This window comes from Terrapene carolina, unplaced genomic scaffold (assembly GCF_002925995.2).
Source record: "Terrapene carolina triunguis isolate 2854851 unplaced genomic scaffold, T_m_triunguis-2.0 Scaffold96, whole genome shotgun sequence".
In the NCBI taxonomy this organism is placed as follows: domain Eukaryota; kingdom Metazoa; phylum Chordata; order Testudines; family Emydidae; genus Terrapene; species Terrapene triunguis.
In genome coordinates this window covers 5,654,951-5,669,035 of record NW_020664447.1, presented here as the reverse complement: position 1 = coordinate 5,669,035, position 14,085 = coordinate 5,654,951, and the positions used below count along the sequence as shown (strand labels likewise).

General features: G+C 41.4%; 1 protein-coding gene across 1 annotated transcript in view; it reads left to right on the top strand.

Annotated features, from left to right (window-relative positions):
* MRVI1 (murine retrovirus integration site 1 homolog) overlaps positions 1-14,085 on the top strand; it is a 71,827-nt gene that overhangs the window by 30,492 nt on the left and 27,250 nt on the right. Inside the window, exons 9-11 of the mRNA XM_026651492.2 lie at positions 4,463-4,583; positions 8,902-8,932; positions 11,898-12,038. Coding sequence (XP_026507277.1) covers positions 4,463-4,583; positions 8,902-8,932; positions 11,898-12,038 — 293 coding nt within the window. The remainder of the gene's footprint in view (positions 1-4,462; positions 4,584-8,901; positions 8,933-11,897; positions 12,039-14,085) is intronic.

Genomic DNA, 14,085 nt, shown 5'->3' with positions numbered 1-14,085 from the left:
CAGGAGCTGATGGGGGGATGCTGACTTATTACTGTGGCTCTTTGGCAATGTACATTGGTAAATTCTGGCTCCCTCTCAGGCTCAGGTTGGCCACCCCAGCCTAGATAAAACTTAGTCCTGCCATGAGTGCAAGGGACTGACTAGATGACCTCTTGAGGTCCCTTCGAGTTCTATGATTCTATTAAAGGATTCAGAGAAGAGCCATGAGAATGATTAAAGGATTGGACAACATGCCTTAGAGTGGCAGAATCCAAGGAGCCCAATCTGTTCAGCTATCAAGAGAAGGTTAAGGGGTGACTTGGTCACCATCTATAAGTACCTACATGGGGAACAGAAATGGGCTTTTCAGTCTAGCAGACAAAGGTATAACAAGATCCAATGGCTGGAAGTTGAAACTACAGAAATTCAGACTAGAAATAAGGTGCAAATTTTTAACCATTGGAACAATTTACCAAGAGGGGTGGTGGATTCTCCATCACTGGCAATTTTAAATAAAAGATGTTTTTCTAAAAGATCTGCTCTAGTTTGAACAGGAATTAATTCAGGGAAGCTCTATGGTCTTTGTTATGCAGGAGGTCAGATTAGATGATCACAGTTGTCCCTTCTGATCTTATAATCGATGAATCTGTGTGAGAGTGAAGGTGAGAGAAGCTTAACTCATAATCATTTGGGGTGTGATCCAAAGACCATTGAAATAAATGGAAAGATTCCTATTAACATCATTAATTCATAAGTTTTCAGGCCAGAACTACCATTATGAACATCTAGTCCAACCTCCTGCAAAATGCAGACCACAGAATTTAATCCAGTAATTCTTTCTTCAAGCAAGTAACTTCTAGCTGAGCTAGCTCTTATCTTTTACAAAGACTTCAAATCTTGATTTAAATAATTCAAGCAATGGAGAATCCATCACGTTCCCGGTAAGTTGTTCTAAAGGTTAATAATTCTCATGTTTAAAAATATACATCTTATTTCTAGCCAGAATTTGTCTAGCTTAAGCTTCCAGACATTGGACCTTGTTATGCTTCTGTTTGCTAGATTGAACAGCCCTAGCTTCTCTTTGCTAGATTACCAAATTTCTGTTCCCCATGTAGACATTTATAGACTGTGATCAAGTCACCCTTAAACTTTTCTTGGATAAACTAGATTGAGCTTCTTATCTCTCTCGCAGTAAAGCAGGTTTTCCAGACATTGATTGATTCTTGTAGATATTTTCTGAATCCTTTCCAATTTTTCAACATCCTTTTTGAAGTGTGGAGACAAGGCATGATATCCTGGCCCGAATGAAGTTAACAGAAAAACTCCCATTGACCTGAGCTAGGATTTCACCTTGGAAGTGGATGGCAGTAGCATAGATGAACCAACATGCTTATACTAACCTCCTGTATCATGATTTTTTGTGTGATCAGATGTACTACCTTGTGTGGGGCTACCATTCAAATGAGCAAATGAGCTTCCCTTTCCTCAAGAGATTTCCATGTTGCTCTGTGACATGTGTTCCAATGGGTAAAAGTAATATTAGTGACGGGACTGTAAAGGATGAGGCCAATGTTTTCAAACCTGTGTGCCTAAAATCAGTCATCTAAATCTGTGTTTAAAACCCTAACATAAAGGTGGCCTGGTTTTTCAGAGGTGCTGAGCATTCACAATTTCCATTTACTTGAATGGGAGTTTTGGGTACTCAGCACTTGTGAAAAAGAGGCCACCTTTTACATAGTGGCTTTAAATAAGGATTGACATTCCTAACTTCAGTCACCCAGTTAGGAAATATTTCTAAATATCCTAAATATTTCTGCACTCTAGAGTTCAGTTTTAAGTATCACTACAAGAGAAAAACAAACTGTGGCAAATATCCCGTACAACAGGGAAGAAGGCTCAGGGGAAGGAAACTTCTGCAAGGATTCCCTGGCAAACATCCGTTCACCTACATTATCTTGTCAGGGGTGCTGGATAATATGCAAAATAGGTTGTGGGGCTCACCTCCAAACCTGGCAGCTATCCTGGGACCTGCAGGAGGTTAGGGCTGGGTGAGCAGAGACTCCACTTCTTCCTCCTCCCCACCAGACCCACTTGGGATCTCCAGCAACATGATTCCATTGGAGTTTCACTACCATGGATTCCTCCAGGTGGCTACTGCTCTTAGGATCCCCAGGGTGGGATATGCTCTGTAGAGAAGATAATATAGCCTGGGTGTGCATATCTTTTTCACTAAGTTCCACAGTGCTGGAGAGAGGAATGATGCATCCCATTCCCCACCTGCCCTGTTTCTACTCCTTTCCCCATGCAGACCTTGGACTACATCAAGAGGCTTACACAAAGGGTAGAGACAGGTGAAGGAAGCCACAGTGCAGCGGAGGAGAAATACATTTTGTTGCTTTGCACTCCTTACGTAAGACACTGTCAAAACCTGAAGGTTCAGTTTCACAGGAAAACAGTTGAGAGATTGCTTTACTTTTAACCATTTCAACTGTATCATCACAGAAAATCACATCATAGTATCACAGCCTGAATAAAAGACACAACTTCCCCCCTCCCTCCACACACACTCCCCTTCCCCACAATTATTTTAAAGGGATCTTGGTTGTAGTGATATTGTTAGTGGATGTAGTCTCTTAATCCTGTTAATATACCTTTAAATAGTCATTTTCAGCAAACCTAAGTTTGCAGGGCTGGAATTGCTACCTTTCAAAATTCACACATGTAGATTTGGCAGACTTAGAACTTTTGAGAAGAAAACATTCTGAAATTCTACATATTATTTTACATAGGACTGCAAGTCTAAGGTGTCACGCAAAGTCTAAGGCATAGCATGGACATTTAGAAGCCAACCACACATCGGAATCTCTAGCCAGGGCCTTAAAAATCAACTCCTTCACCTCACTGGGAAGAGCAGCAAGGAGCAGAATCCTTAGTTTACTTATTAAAGAGTTTCTTATTTCCTTACATTGTAATGAAATTAACCTAATGTTTCCAACTGGCGTAATATTTTACTAAAACATACAGTAACAACCAAGGTGCCAACAGTTTCCTTTGTTATGAATCACACAGTTTGGCTCCATCTTATCTTATCAGTGTCAAGTTGTCTGTCTTGGTCACCTTGGGATAAACACTACTTTAAAACTATAGACTTTTAAATAAATTAGCAGACCCAGTAAATTGGAGACACTGTTATTAGGCAGGCTTGTTATTCTTAAGGGCATATACACAACAGTGCTGAGGTGGGTGCTGGACAATTTTTAAGTATTAAAAAGGTACAGAAAACAGGAAATACAAATTTAGTTGTATAATTAGAAGAGAATCTGCCTCCACTAAGCTTCTCCAACTCCGACTACTATCATGCACATTTTTAAACGGTCAGAGCTTTTTCTTACTACCTCTTACATTTTTCCCAAGTCCAAGAGTTTGTTAAACAGGAAGGATTTATCTAGACGAAGTGAACATGAGTATTCATAGGCTTTCCAGCTTTGTTTGTAAGTGTTCATGTTCTAGAAATGAGTCTTGTCCAGGGTGGTCACAAACACTTGTCAGGGCAGTGTAATTACCTTGTCCTTTTCATATTGCTAACCACTAGATGGGAATGAGGTAGTAGGGGGCTTCTGGTATGGAAAAGGGTGAGACCCTGTGTTGTATGAGAAAAAGTGACTGAAATACACTGAGAGCCATACCTTGGTCCTAGTGAAGATGAGAGAAATATAAGACTACAATTCAGTATCACTATTCTGTCACATTTGTAGCAAATGAACATGTAGTATAAATCAGTTAGATATCATATATCCATCACAACTCGGGGGAACAGTGAAGCCATGTAGTATAGTGTACTTTCTACACCAGCAATAATCTTGGCCAGATAGCACTTAAATCATCTGGTAAATGACAGTGCCTTGTTATAAAACATCTAGTGCAAAATTCCAAAATGATATGATCAACTAACAAAGCTCAAAGGCACTGGACTATATGTTCCAACAGTCTATTCTGGTTCAACTTCTGGGGTTCCTAGGAAAATGCTCACCTAGTAAAATAGAGTATTTGCTCTTTTCCAATGTGTTCAGAGGCACTGTGCCCTGCCAGAATATCTCCTTCCCTCATTATCTCCTTCCTTCCACACAACAGATTGCCATTCTGAATAGTTATTCTTGCTGCCACTGTTCAGAGAGGGAAGTAAGGTATCTCTGCCCTAGTATTAGTGATTATTATAATAATGAACAGATGGGTTATAAATTGGTGGTTGGGATAAATAAGGTACACGTTTCAGACTGTGGAGACAAAGTGTGGGGGTTTAAAAGCACTCAGCTTTTCACCTAACTCTACTCCCATTGAAGCCAATGGTAAAAGTTCCACTGACTTCAATAACAGCAGAGTTCCGCTGACATGGAATATTTTTAAAATCTATGGGAGGCTGATTTCTGTATTAACACATGACTTCTTACAGTGACTTAATTGTGTCTTATGAAATTGTCCTCAGGGCCTTCACCTATACCTTGCGCCACTGAAGATGAGGAGTCAAAGAATAGCTCTGATGTCATGCCTAATATTTCTGACGTACTGCTACGAAAACTCCGTGTGCATAAATCTCTGCCAGGAAGGTAAAAGCTAACTAGGGATATCGGTCCAGCATCCATTAGAAGTCTGCTATCAAAGAAATGGTTGTTTCGACTGAACTAGCATTATGTAATTCTGCTCTCATATAAAATCCATATGTAGAGAGATTTCTGAATCAGGATTTTTGGAAGGGGGATTGAAGCTATATCTTAACATTTACTCTGCAGAGTCTTATAAAAATATGTGCATTTCTCAAACACTTAAAATGACAAAAAAGAGAACCCATTTTAAAAATAATTCGAAATTCATAGTTCTGTAAATGTCTTATATTTGTAGCTTGCACCTCATGTTTATTCCTTACCAAATTGTTCATGGTCTGACGACTTCTAGTTTTCCAGGATGCTGCTGCAAACTTAGGTATTGGAAATATTTGTATTTCCTCCATCAAAAAAATGAAACAGACTATTGGGCCAGATCGCTCCTTGCCCTGGTAAAAACTGGGGAAGGAAAACTCTGCAAGGAATCCCCTCTGCCAGTTTCTCCGAGATCATTGCTTTGGCAGCAGGGGGTTTACCACTCTGCAGATTTAGATGGAGGAGCTGCCCGCAAATTCCACCGATCCCAGGGGATCTACAAGCAGCCTGAGACATTGACGCAGAGACCCTGTCCCTCTGCCACAACTCTAGAGTCTCACTCTCCTTTCATCCTACCCCTTCTTATCATTGCTGACCCAGGATCCCCTTTAAAGGGCAAGAAGTTTCCCCACCACATAGGGAGCTCCATGGGAAAGATAACATAGCTTGTCTTACTTGTCTGAGGTATTCTATATGCAGCACCATTGGAAGAGGATATTGTGTCTACCCCCATCTGCACTCAACATGGGACTAGATGACCCTGTCCCCAGTTTGTCCCGCTTCCAGCCTTCTTGCACAGATCCCAAGCCCACAGTGTACTCCCTGTGGGTTCTGGGACAAGAACAGGAGACACTACCACGAATGCTTTTCACATGGGAGGGTGGAGATCGGTGCAGACATCATTGGACACCTGGCCTTATGTTAAGAAAACCTATAAGTTGCATAGTTAGGCACTCAAAAATGCAAAAAGAGATACCTTAATTCTGCTCTCCTTATGTACCACAATAGTCAGTAATTGCATCATCATATAATGTTTCTCAGATACTATAGTAGAATCCCATACATTTTTCTCCTACTTTTGGTACATACAGATAGCACGTACTCTGTATATTCCAGACCAAATCAATAAAAGTCATGTAAACACAAGATGTACAGTGAATTAGGAATATCTGTAGAGTTCTTGCCTCATTCATGGCCTATATGGCAAGATACATGTTGCATAGTGGGAGAAAGAATAGCAAAGTTAATATTATTATGGCCAAATTCTGTAGTATGTGGCCTAGTATTTAAAACCGTATTTTAATTCATATATACAAGTGGGTAAAGTTAAGGTTATATGGACAGCCTTGACACTGGATTTCCTGATTTTTGAGCACTTCACCAAGCAACCTTAACATTCTCTTTTATATAATTTTTAATGCAGTTTCCATAATCTGGAACAATCTGGCTAAAACCTATTGTCCTGTCCCAAGCAGTGTGGATGCTTAGTGAAGAAAGAGCTATTGTGAGGCTCTCATTCACCACCTGTCTTGCTCTATGGCAAAAGAGTTCCACAGAAATGTATACTGTAAACAATTGAAATCTTTAGATACTGGGCACATAATCAGTTGAATCTCAAAGTGCTTTATATGAACTTGATATAAATTGAGTCACAGAACATCCCTGTAAGGTAACTAAGTATTATCCCCATTTTATACTAAGGTAAGCTAAGGCACAATGCGGTGCCAGGTGACTTGCCCAAGGTCACACTGAGTCAAAAACACAAAGGCAGTAGTCCTAACTGCCAGTTCCCTGTTTTAAGCATTACATACACTCTCCATCCTACAAATAGAATACCCTTCGGGCCAATTTCATCCTTTAATTCATAGATTTCAAGGCCAGAAAAGACCATTGTGATCATCTAGTCTGACCTCCTGTATAACAGAGGCAATAAGGCTTCCCCAAAGTAATTCCTAAAGTATATCTTTTAGAGAAATATTCAATATTGATTTTAAAATTGTCAGTGATGGAGAATCCACCACAATACTTGGTAACCAGTGGATACATCATTTAACTCATTTGGGGTCAACGGAGAATGAATTTGGCCTCAGAGTTTTTGCATAAGTTTTTACAGCTTTGAGTAGTGAAAACCTAAAATGTGTGTAATGTAAAAACCAATATTTTACCAAAACTGTGCCTAGATACTTCTGTGCTTTTTTGTAGTATATTTGTAATCATGCAACATATTCCATTGTGATCAGTGCAGCAAACATGCACTGTAACACAAACTTCATGTAAGAGAATATTTATTTAGCAAGTGATGCAACTGCAAGATCTTAGTAAAGACAAAGGCAATTGAGTAGCCAAGGACAAAATAGTTTAGAGTTGTACTGAGGTAAACGCCTAACAATATTCAGAAAAATAGAATTTAACCACTAAATAAAGCCAATCCATTGAATGAATTCATAAATGACCTTGCACCCGTACTGCATGTTTGCTGGAGTCTCCATGGCCAAATTAAGGAAGTGATATTTCCTGGTCATTGTAACAGTCCTGAAACACTGGCAGATGCTCACACTTTTTACTCCTTCTTTCCAAAATTAATTAACTCCACATCAGCAAAGAAAATGATTTGTTTACAAAGTACGATGATAAAACAATAAATGAACTTTACTTGCATATACTACAGCAAATCAAACAGCTTAATACTATTGAACTTGCCAAGAAGTAGACATCTGTCCAAAATAACAAACCCTTTCTAATACGAACACTTTGCCCTCCAGCAGGAAATGTCTTTTCCCATATGATAGATGTGCTGGCCTCCCCTTTTGGGAATAGCTATCAATTCCAGATATTAATGCTGCTCCACTTCACCAAGAAAATCTCTTGCTCATAAATGACAGACAGGCTAACTTCTCTTTGGGATTAACACTCCATACAAAATGTGAATAACATTCCAATATGCTGAGAAACGTATTGCCCATACAGTACCTACTACGCATGCCAACCACTTCTTCCATCGTTACCATCCCAACCTGTAGGTGAAATAAGTACTGCCACTTCTTTCAGATATTTCCTTTGTTTGTACACTTATGTAAACACTCTGGGTAGAATTCAAAAGTATCAAAACAATTGCAGGGGATAAAGTATCAAAACAATTGCAGGGGATAAAAATTCTGTAACTCACTGGTAATGTGGACACAGCCACTAGTCATGCCCGCCTATAATCTAACAGGCTTACCTAAATCAGGTCCTCTCTAGCATTTTGTGGAATCAAATTTGGTATCACTTCCTGCTTCTCATGCTGATATTCATCATCCTTGTAGCAAACTCTGCTATATTGTGCTGCAGTTGCCTCCTAGCCAGTTACAACAAACTGTATCGCCACATCTTACTGCATGAAATGTTCATATTTGCACTATTTTTCTTCCTGTTTTCTGCTGTTTTCACAATGATTACGTGCCTCCACCTTCTCTTCATGGCTACCATGATGCACCAATCAGAGGGTTATAAGGGACTGCAAGGGTCATATAGTCTAACCCCTTGCCAAGATACAGGATTTCTTGTCTAAACCATCCAAGACAGATGGCTATCCAGCCTCCTTTTGAAAACCTCCAATGAAGGAGCTTCCATAACCTCCATAATTGCCCTGTTCTATAGACTCCCCCTGAAGCTTTGCTACAAGCCACTATCGGAGACAGGATATTGGGTCAGATGGACCATAGTCTGACCCAGTATGGCAGCTGTTATGTTCTTATGTTACCAGGTGAGATCCCAAACCAGCACTGGTTCATTTTCTGGTTCCAATCTGGAAGCAGATGAAATCCAGTAAGAACAGTCATTCTTCCAAGACTCTGTGAGATACATGTATTCTACAGTATCAGCCAATGATCACAGTACAACTTCAGTGCTTTGAAACTAATTCTGTCTGCTGATCTGTCTAAGCTTTATATTGTGTTCATCACCATGCTGCCTGAGCACTTAACAGGAGGAGGATGGGTGGGGATACTGATTCCAGACACAATACATTCAACCATCAGTTGTCTCAGAAGCATCTCCCTCGATTTTAACTTGCATGCTCATGGTGGTACAATGTAATGTTGCTGTACCACCAGCACAGCTCAGTTACAATACATTTCTGTCAGTACATAAGTACTACTGTCCTGAAATTTAAAGCAGTTACAATTTAATTTTACCAAAAATGAGTCATTTTTTAAAAAATGTAATAAATGCTATGTTTTTATTTCAGCTCTCCTCCACTTACTGAGAAAGAAGTTGAGGTAAGTGATTTAGTAAACTCAAGATTCATAGATTTTTTTTCAAGGCCAGAAGCAACCACTGTGATCCTCTGGTCTGACCTCTGCATAACACAGACCATAACTTCTATGTTGAACAAGAATGTTCATTATAGAAAGATATTCAATCGCAATTTTAAAACTTCAGGTGAAGGAGACTCCAAGCACATCCTTTAGTAAATTGCTCCAATGCAGGGGTTCTCAAACGGGGGGTCGGGACCCCTCAGGGGGTTGCAAGGTTATTACATGGTGGGGGTCGTGAGCTGTCAGCCTCCACCCCAAACTCTGCTTTGCCTCCAGCATTTATAATAGTGTTAAATATATAAAAAGGTGTTTTTAATTTATAAGGAGGGGGTCATGCTCAGAGGTTTGCTATGTGAAAGGGGTCACCAGTACAAAAGTTTGAGAATCACTGCTCCAATGGTTACTTTTGCTGGGCCGGGGGGGGGGGGGGGGAATTTGTCATGAAAGTTCTTGGTTATGTATAATTCAGATTATGCTCTTAATTCTATATTTTATTTTTTATTTAAAAATTCAGTTACCGTGGTACTACTGTGTTTTCTCTGCTGCGTTGGTTTGTATCTTTTGTAGTATGCTGCCAATTTTGTGAAGTGAAAGGATAGCTGGTCTGTTACAGAATAATTTAGCAATTGTCTGTGCTCAGTTAACTGCCATGAATGTGAATGGTTGTGAACATGAATACCCACCAGCACAAGGATAGTATTGACAGGGGGTATTGTGACACCTTCTTATCACATCTATGTGAAATATAAAGGCCCAGTTTTTCAAGAATGACCACTGCTTTTACAGTGCCTCAATTTTAAAGTACCTAACTTTGGACATTGTAACTTAGAGAGGATGCAGATCACTTACAACTCTAATCAGCTGTTGTCCAGCTATGCGGGAAGGAGAACAGGAAATACTGGATGTGGTTTTATTAGGTCTCAACTTTATTACTAACTGTCTGGGAGTACGTGGCAGATAAAAAGTGTTCAGTGCAGGCAATTCCATGATCATTTCAACATATACCTATAGGCATGGGCAGTAGGTATAATAGGCCAGGGAAGGCGCAGCTGCCCCTAAGGGACACTTGGGCCACGGTGGCCCTGCCCCTTCCCTGAGGTCCCCCAACGCACCGCCTGCTGTTGCTGCTGCCGCCTGCCTACCTACCTGCACTTCACTTGCCCCATCCCCAGGTCCCCACTGCTCACCACATCACTTCTCCTCAGGGGCAGGGGATTGAGGAGGGACGCTGTGAGCAAGCAGCGGGCACGGGGGGTCTGGTGGGGGAGTGAGGCAGCTCGTCTGGGCACTGGGGCTGCCGGCTCGGACCAGCACTCAGGCAGGGGGCGGGGGAGAGCAGCTCGGGCGGGGGGCGGACGGGAGCGGTTCGGCCCGGTGCTCAGGTGGGAGTGGCTCGGCGCTCGGTGCTGGGAGGGGCGGCTCGACTCAGCCCGGCGTTGGGGCTGGCTAGGAGGCAGCTTGACCTGGTGCTGGGGCCGACCGGGGTTGCTGGGGTGGGCAAGCCGGGGCTCCTCTGGTTGTGGGGGGGATGTGAGGGGGGGTGCTCAGGGCACCTCCTGTTATGGGGGGTGGGTTTCGGGGCTCCGGCATGCAGGGGGCAGGGGCAGGGCCGGCAGGCTGGTAGTAGCCTCCCCAAAGTGGGGGTTCACCCGCTGCCCATGGGGGGGCTTCCATCAGCTCTCCTCCTTTCCCATCCTGGTCCCCAGGCCACCTGCTCCTGGGACCTTATCATCCTCCCCCTCAAATGAGGGGTAAGGTGGTCTATAAAGGAGGGGAATTGGCACCCTGCCATGCCAGTTACAGGAGCCCCGAATCTCTCCTTTCTGCTACTTCCTTTAAATCCTTTACCAGTCCATTTATCTGATCACTGTATCACTTCCCTACGGAGTACCTGTGCAGTGCAGGTAATAACATGATCATTTCAATATGTACCAGGGGCCTTCCATCATCCCTCCCGATGCTGGGACTTTATCATCCCTCCCTATTTACATACCTCCTAGCCTTGTCAACCCCAGGGGGCTTCACAGCTCCCTGCCACATCCTGTGTTGCAGCATGGCCAACCACACAATTTTTACTCCAGGGAAAAGTTCTAAGATCTGTCCCAAGTTCCTTTTAGCCTACCTTAGAGAGGGGGCTGATCACTTACAACTCCAGCCAGCTGGAAGCATGAGTTCTCAGCACTTCACAAAGTCAGCCCTAATGGGTCTAAAATTTAAACATCCAAAAAATTGAGGCTACTTTTAAGAATATGCCATAAAAGCTTTAGATTTGTGACAAGCAATAATGTATTTGTAAAGAAGGAAATACTCTCAAAAGCAGGCTCAAGAAAATGTCAGTTGATATCTTTTGCTGCCTGCTATAGCAGATGTTTATGTCCTAGATGAAACATTTCTAGTAAATCGTGAGCTCATCCCTGGATTTCCTTTGCACAGACTGCCTGTTTAAAATACTTGGGGACCTTGGGGAAAGTCCAGTTAAATAACATAGACATTTGTGATTCTGATACATAATGCTGTTAGGTAGTTTAGTTCCTTCATTACACATATCACACTATGCTGGTATTTCCGAAAACATTGAGGAAAAGAGACACTGCAGCACATTTACACATAATAACTAATCTCAAAGAGGAAGTTAAAAATAAAATAATATAATCTCCAAAAGATAATATAATATTTAATTGTATTGTATGTGAGGGGCCTGATCCTGTGGTCCTTACTTAGGCAAAACTGCCAGTGAAGTCAGGCAAGTCATATTTTACCAATAATTTCTTTACCAGAATAAAGAACAGGAGTACTTGTGGCACCTTAGAGACTAACAAATTTATTAGAGCATAAGCTTTCGTGGGCTACAGCCCACTTCTTCGGATGAAGTTCTAGTATACAATCACTATTATTACAAAAGCCCTTTGTTTCCCCCCCCCAACAGACTGTGTTTGTACAACTTTCCTTGGCCTTCAGAAATGATAGTTACACCCTGGAATCTAGAATTAACCAGGCGGAGAGGGAGAGAAATCTTACTGAGGAGAACACTGAGAAGGAACTGGACAACTTTAAAGCAGCCATTATGGTAAGAAAACAGGGATAAATTCTCTTCTCATTTAAACCAGTAAAACTCCACTGATGTCAATGCAGATACACCTGCTAATACCAGCTGTGAATTTGATTCACAGACTTCATTTTCTACCACTTTTACTTCACTACTTTCACCATGACAAGGCAACCAGTCAAAGCTTGTAAGTAGGTATCAGAGAGAGATACCTAGGCTTGATTACCCCCAGACTTAGGGCAAGACTGTGGCTTTTATAGACATAATGCCTCCTGGAGCTTCCCAGTCTGCAGAGGAAGTGCAGCTGTTGTGGCAGCCTTTAAGCCAGCGGTGTAGAGAGCATTGCACTGTCTCTCCCCACCGCGCACACACTCTTTGGGGAGTAGAAGACCTGTAACTGTGATCAGCCCTAGTGTGAGAGAAGGGGGCAATGTAAACTCTGACATGGCTGGGAACACTGCAGGAATGAAGCATTTCTGGGACTGCAATGGAGCGCTTAGCCATGGAGAGCAGGGGTGGGATCTTATTGTCATTCGGTAATAAACCTAAATGGACAGTTTAGGTATGATATTGAAAGGTGTTGAAGGTAGCTCACTCTTCAATATCTTGAAGTCCATGGCTTGACATAAAGCCTTACTGGAGGTGTTAAAAAGAGGCATGGGAAAGGGAATAGTGAGCTTCCACAGGACCCCTTCGGGGTCGATGAAACCCCCTCGGTAAAAATATATGTTGTTCCTGGACTCTTTTCCACTTCTTACATAGCTTCCATAGCTGTTTTCTGCTTCTAATAAAAAATTTGTCATCTATCAGCAGTTACCTTTCTTGTGTCCAACTTTCCAGCTCTCCGTGGATTTTGTAACTGAAATGCCAAATAATTTTGAAATGTGTCAAATTACAATACACTGCAAAATTCCTTGTGCAACAAAAGCAGCAGAGACCCAGGTACCACGGTGATAGCTACAGTATTAGGTAGACAGAATGATGTACTGATCTGGGGTTGATAAATAGTTAAAAAAGCATAAGGCAAGATTCACCCATTATATTTGGCAAGCAGGGCACACAAAGTTATGAAACTGAAGGAGGATACAATTAAACAAGGATTGTGATGTTTACATTTTTTCATTGGGATTTCAAAGCTGCATTTGAGGATTATCTGTACCTAAAAATGTGGGGGTTGTATTGCTGCTTTCTCCCCTGTTCTTGGCTGTTTGAGAGCTTTAAGTAAGCAGAGATGATCTATTAACTCTCATGTCTTCATTTATAGTAATCCTTTGTGTACATACACATTTTTATAGCTAATGCATAAGGGCACTTTGAAATGCAGTCTATTAGTCATTTGTAGTAATACAAATATTTCAGTATAGAATCATTTACTAGAGAGAGATACAGTAAGGATCATGTTAACAGCTCGGGAGAAAAGTAGCTAACTTCCCCTCCTCATTCCAGTTCACATTGAACAATTTGGACTTAAATGGCTACTTTATATAACCTGTGATGATGTGTCTAATTTTTACTAAAGAGGGTCTTATTCCAAATGTTTTGATCCTCCGATCACCTTAAACAAAGGGGCAAATTAGCCCATGGGAGTTCCTGTATTACACATGGATCATATTAGGGCCTACGTCTGCACCTTTGGAACTCAATGGAAGATTGCCTGTTCATTTCTGTAGGAGCAGGCCCATTGAACAGTGTTGCTAACTCCCATGATTCTTTCAGGAGATTCATGATATTGATGTTTTACTTAAAGCCCCAACTCTCAAAGACAACTGATAGCATGAGAATCTCAGCTTTCATTTTTTTTAAAGGTTTTAGTCCGCATGGTTGCATAAAACAGATTGAAAATGTAACCTGAGTGTACCCTAAAGTGTCAAAGACCAGATGGTGCATAAAACCCCCACACACATTGGTTTAAAATCATGAGACTTAAAAAATAGATCTCATGATATTTAGGAGCCCCCTAACTTCATGATTTTTGAATGTTTGGGGTCAGTAATAGTGTAAAAGTCATATTCATGATGACAGCTGTAGATTTTTCTTTCTGGTATAACTACATACACAAATAAAACTA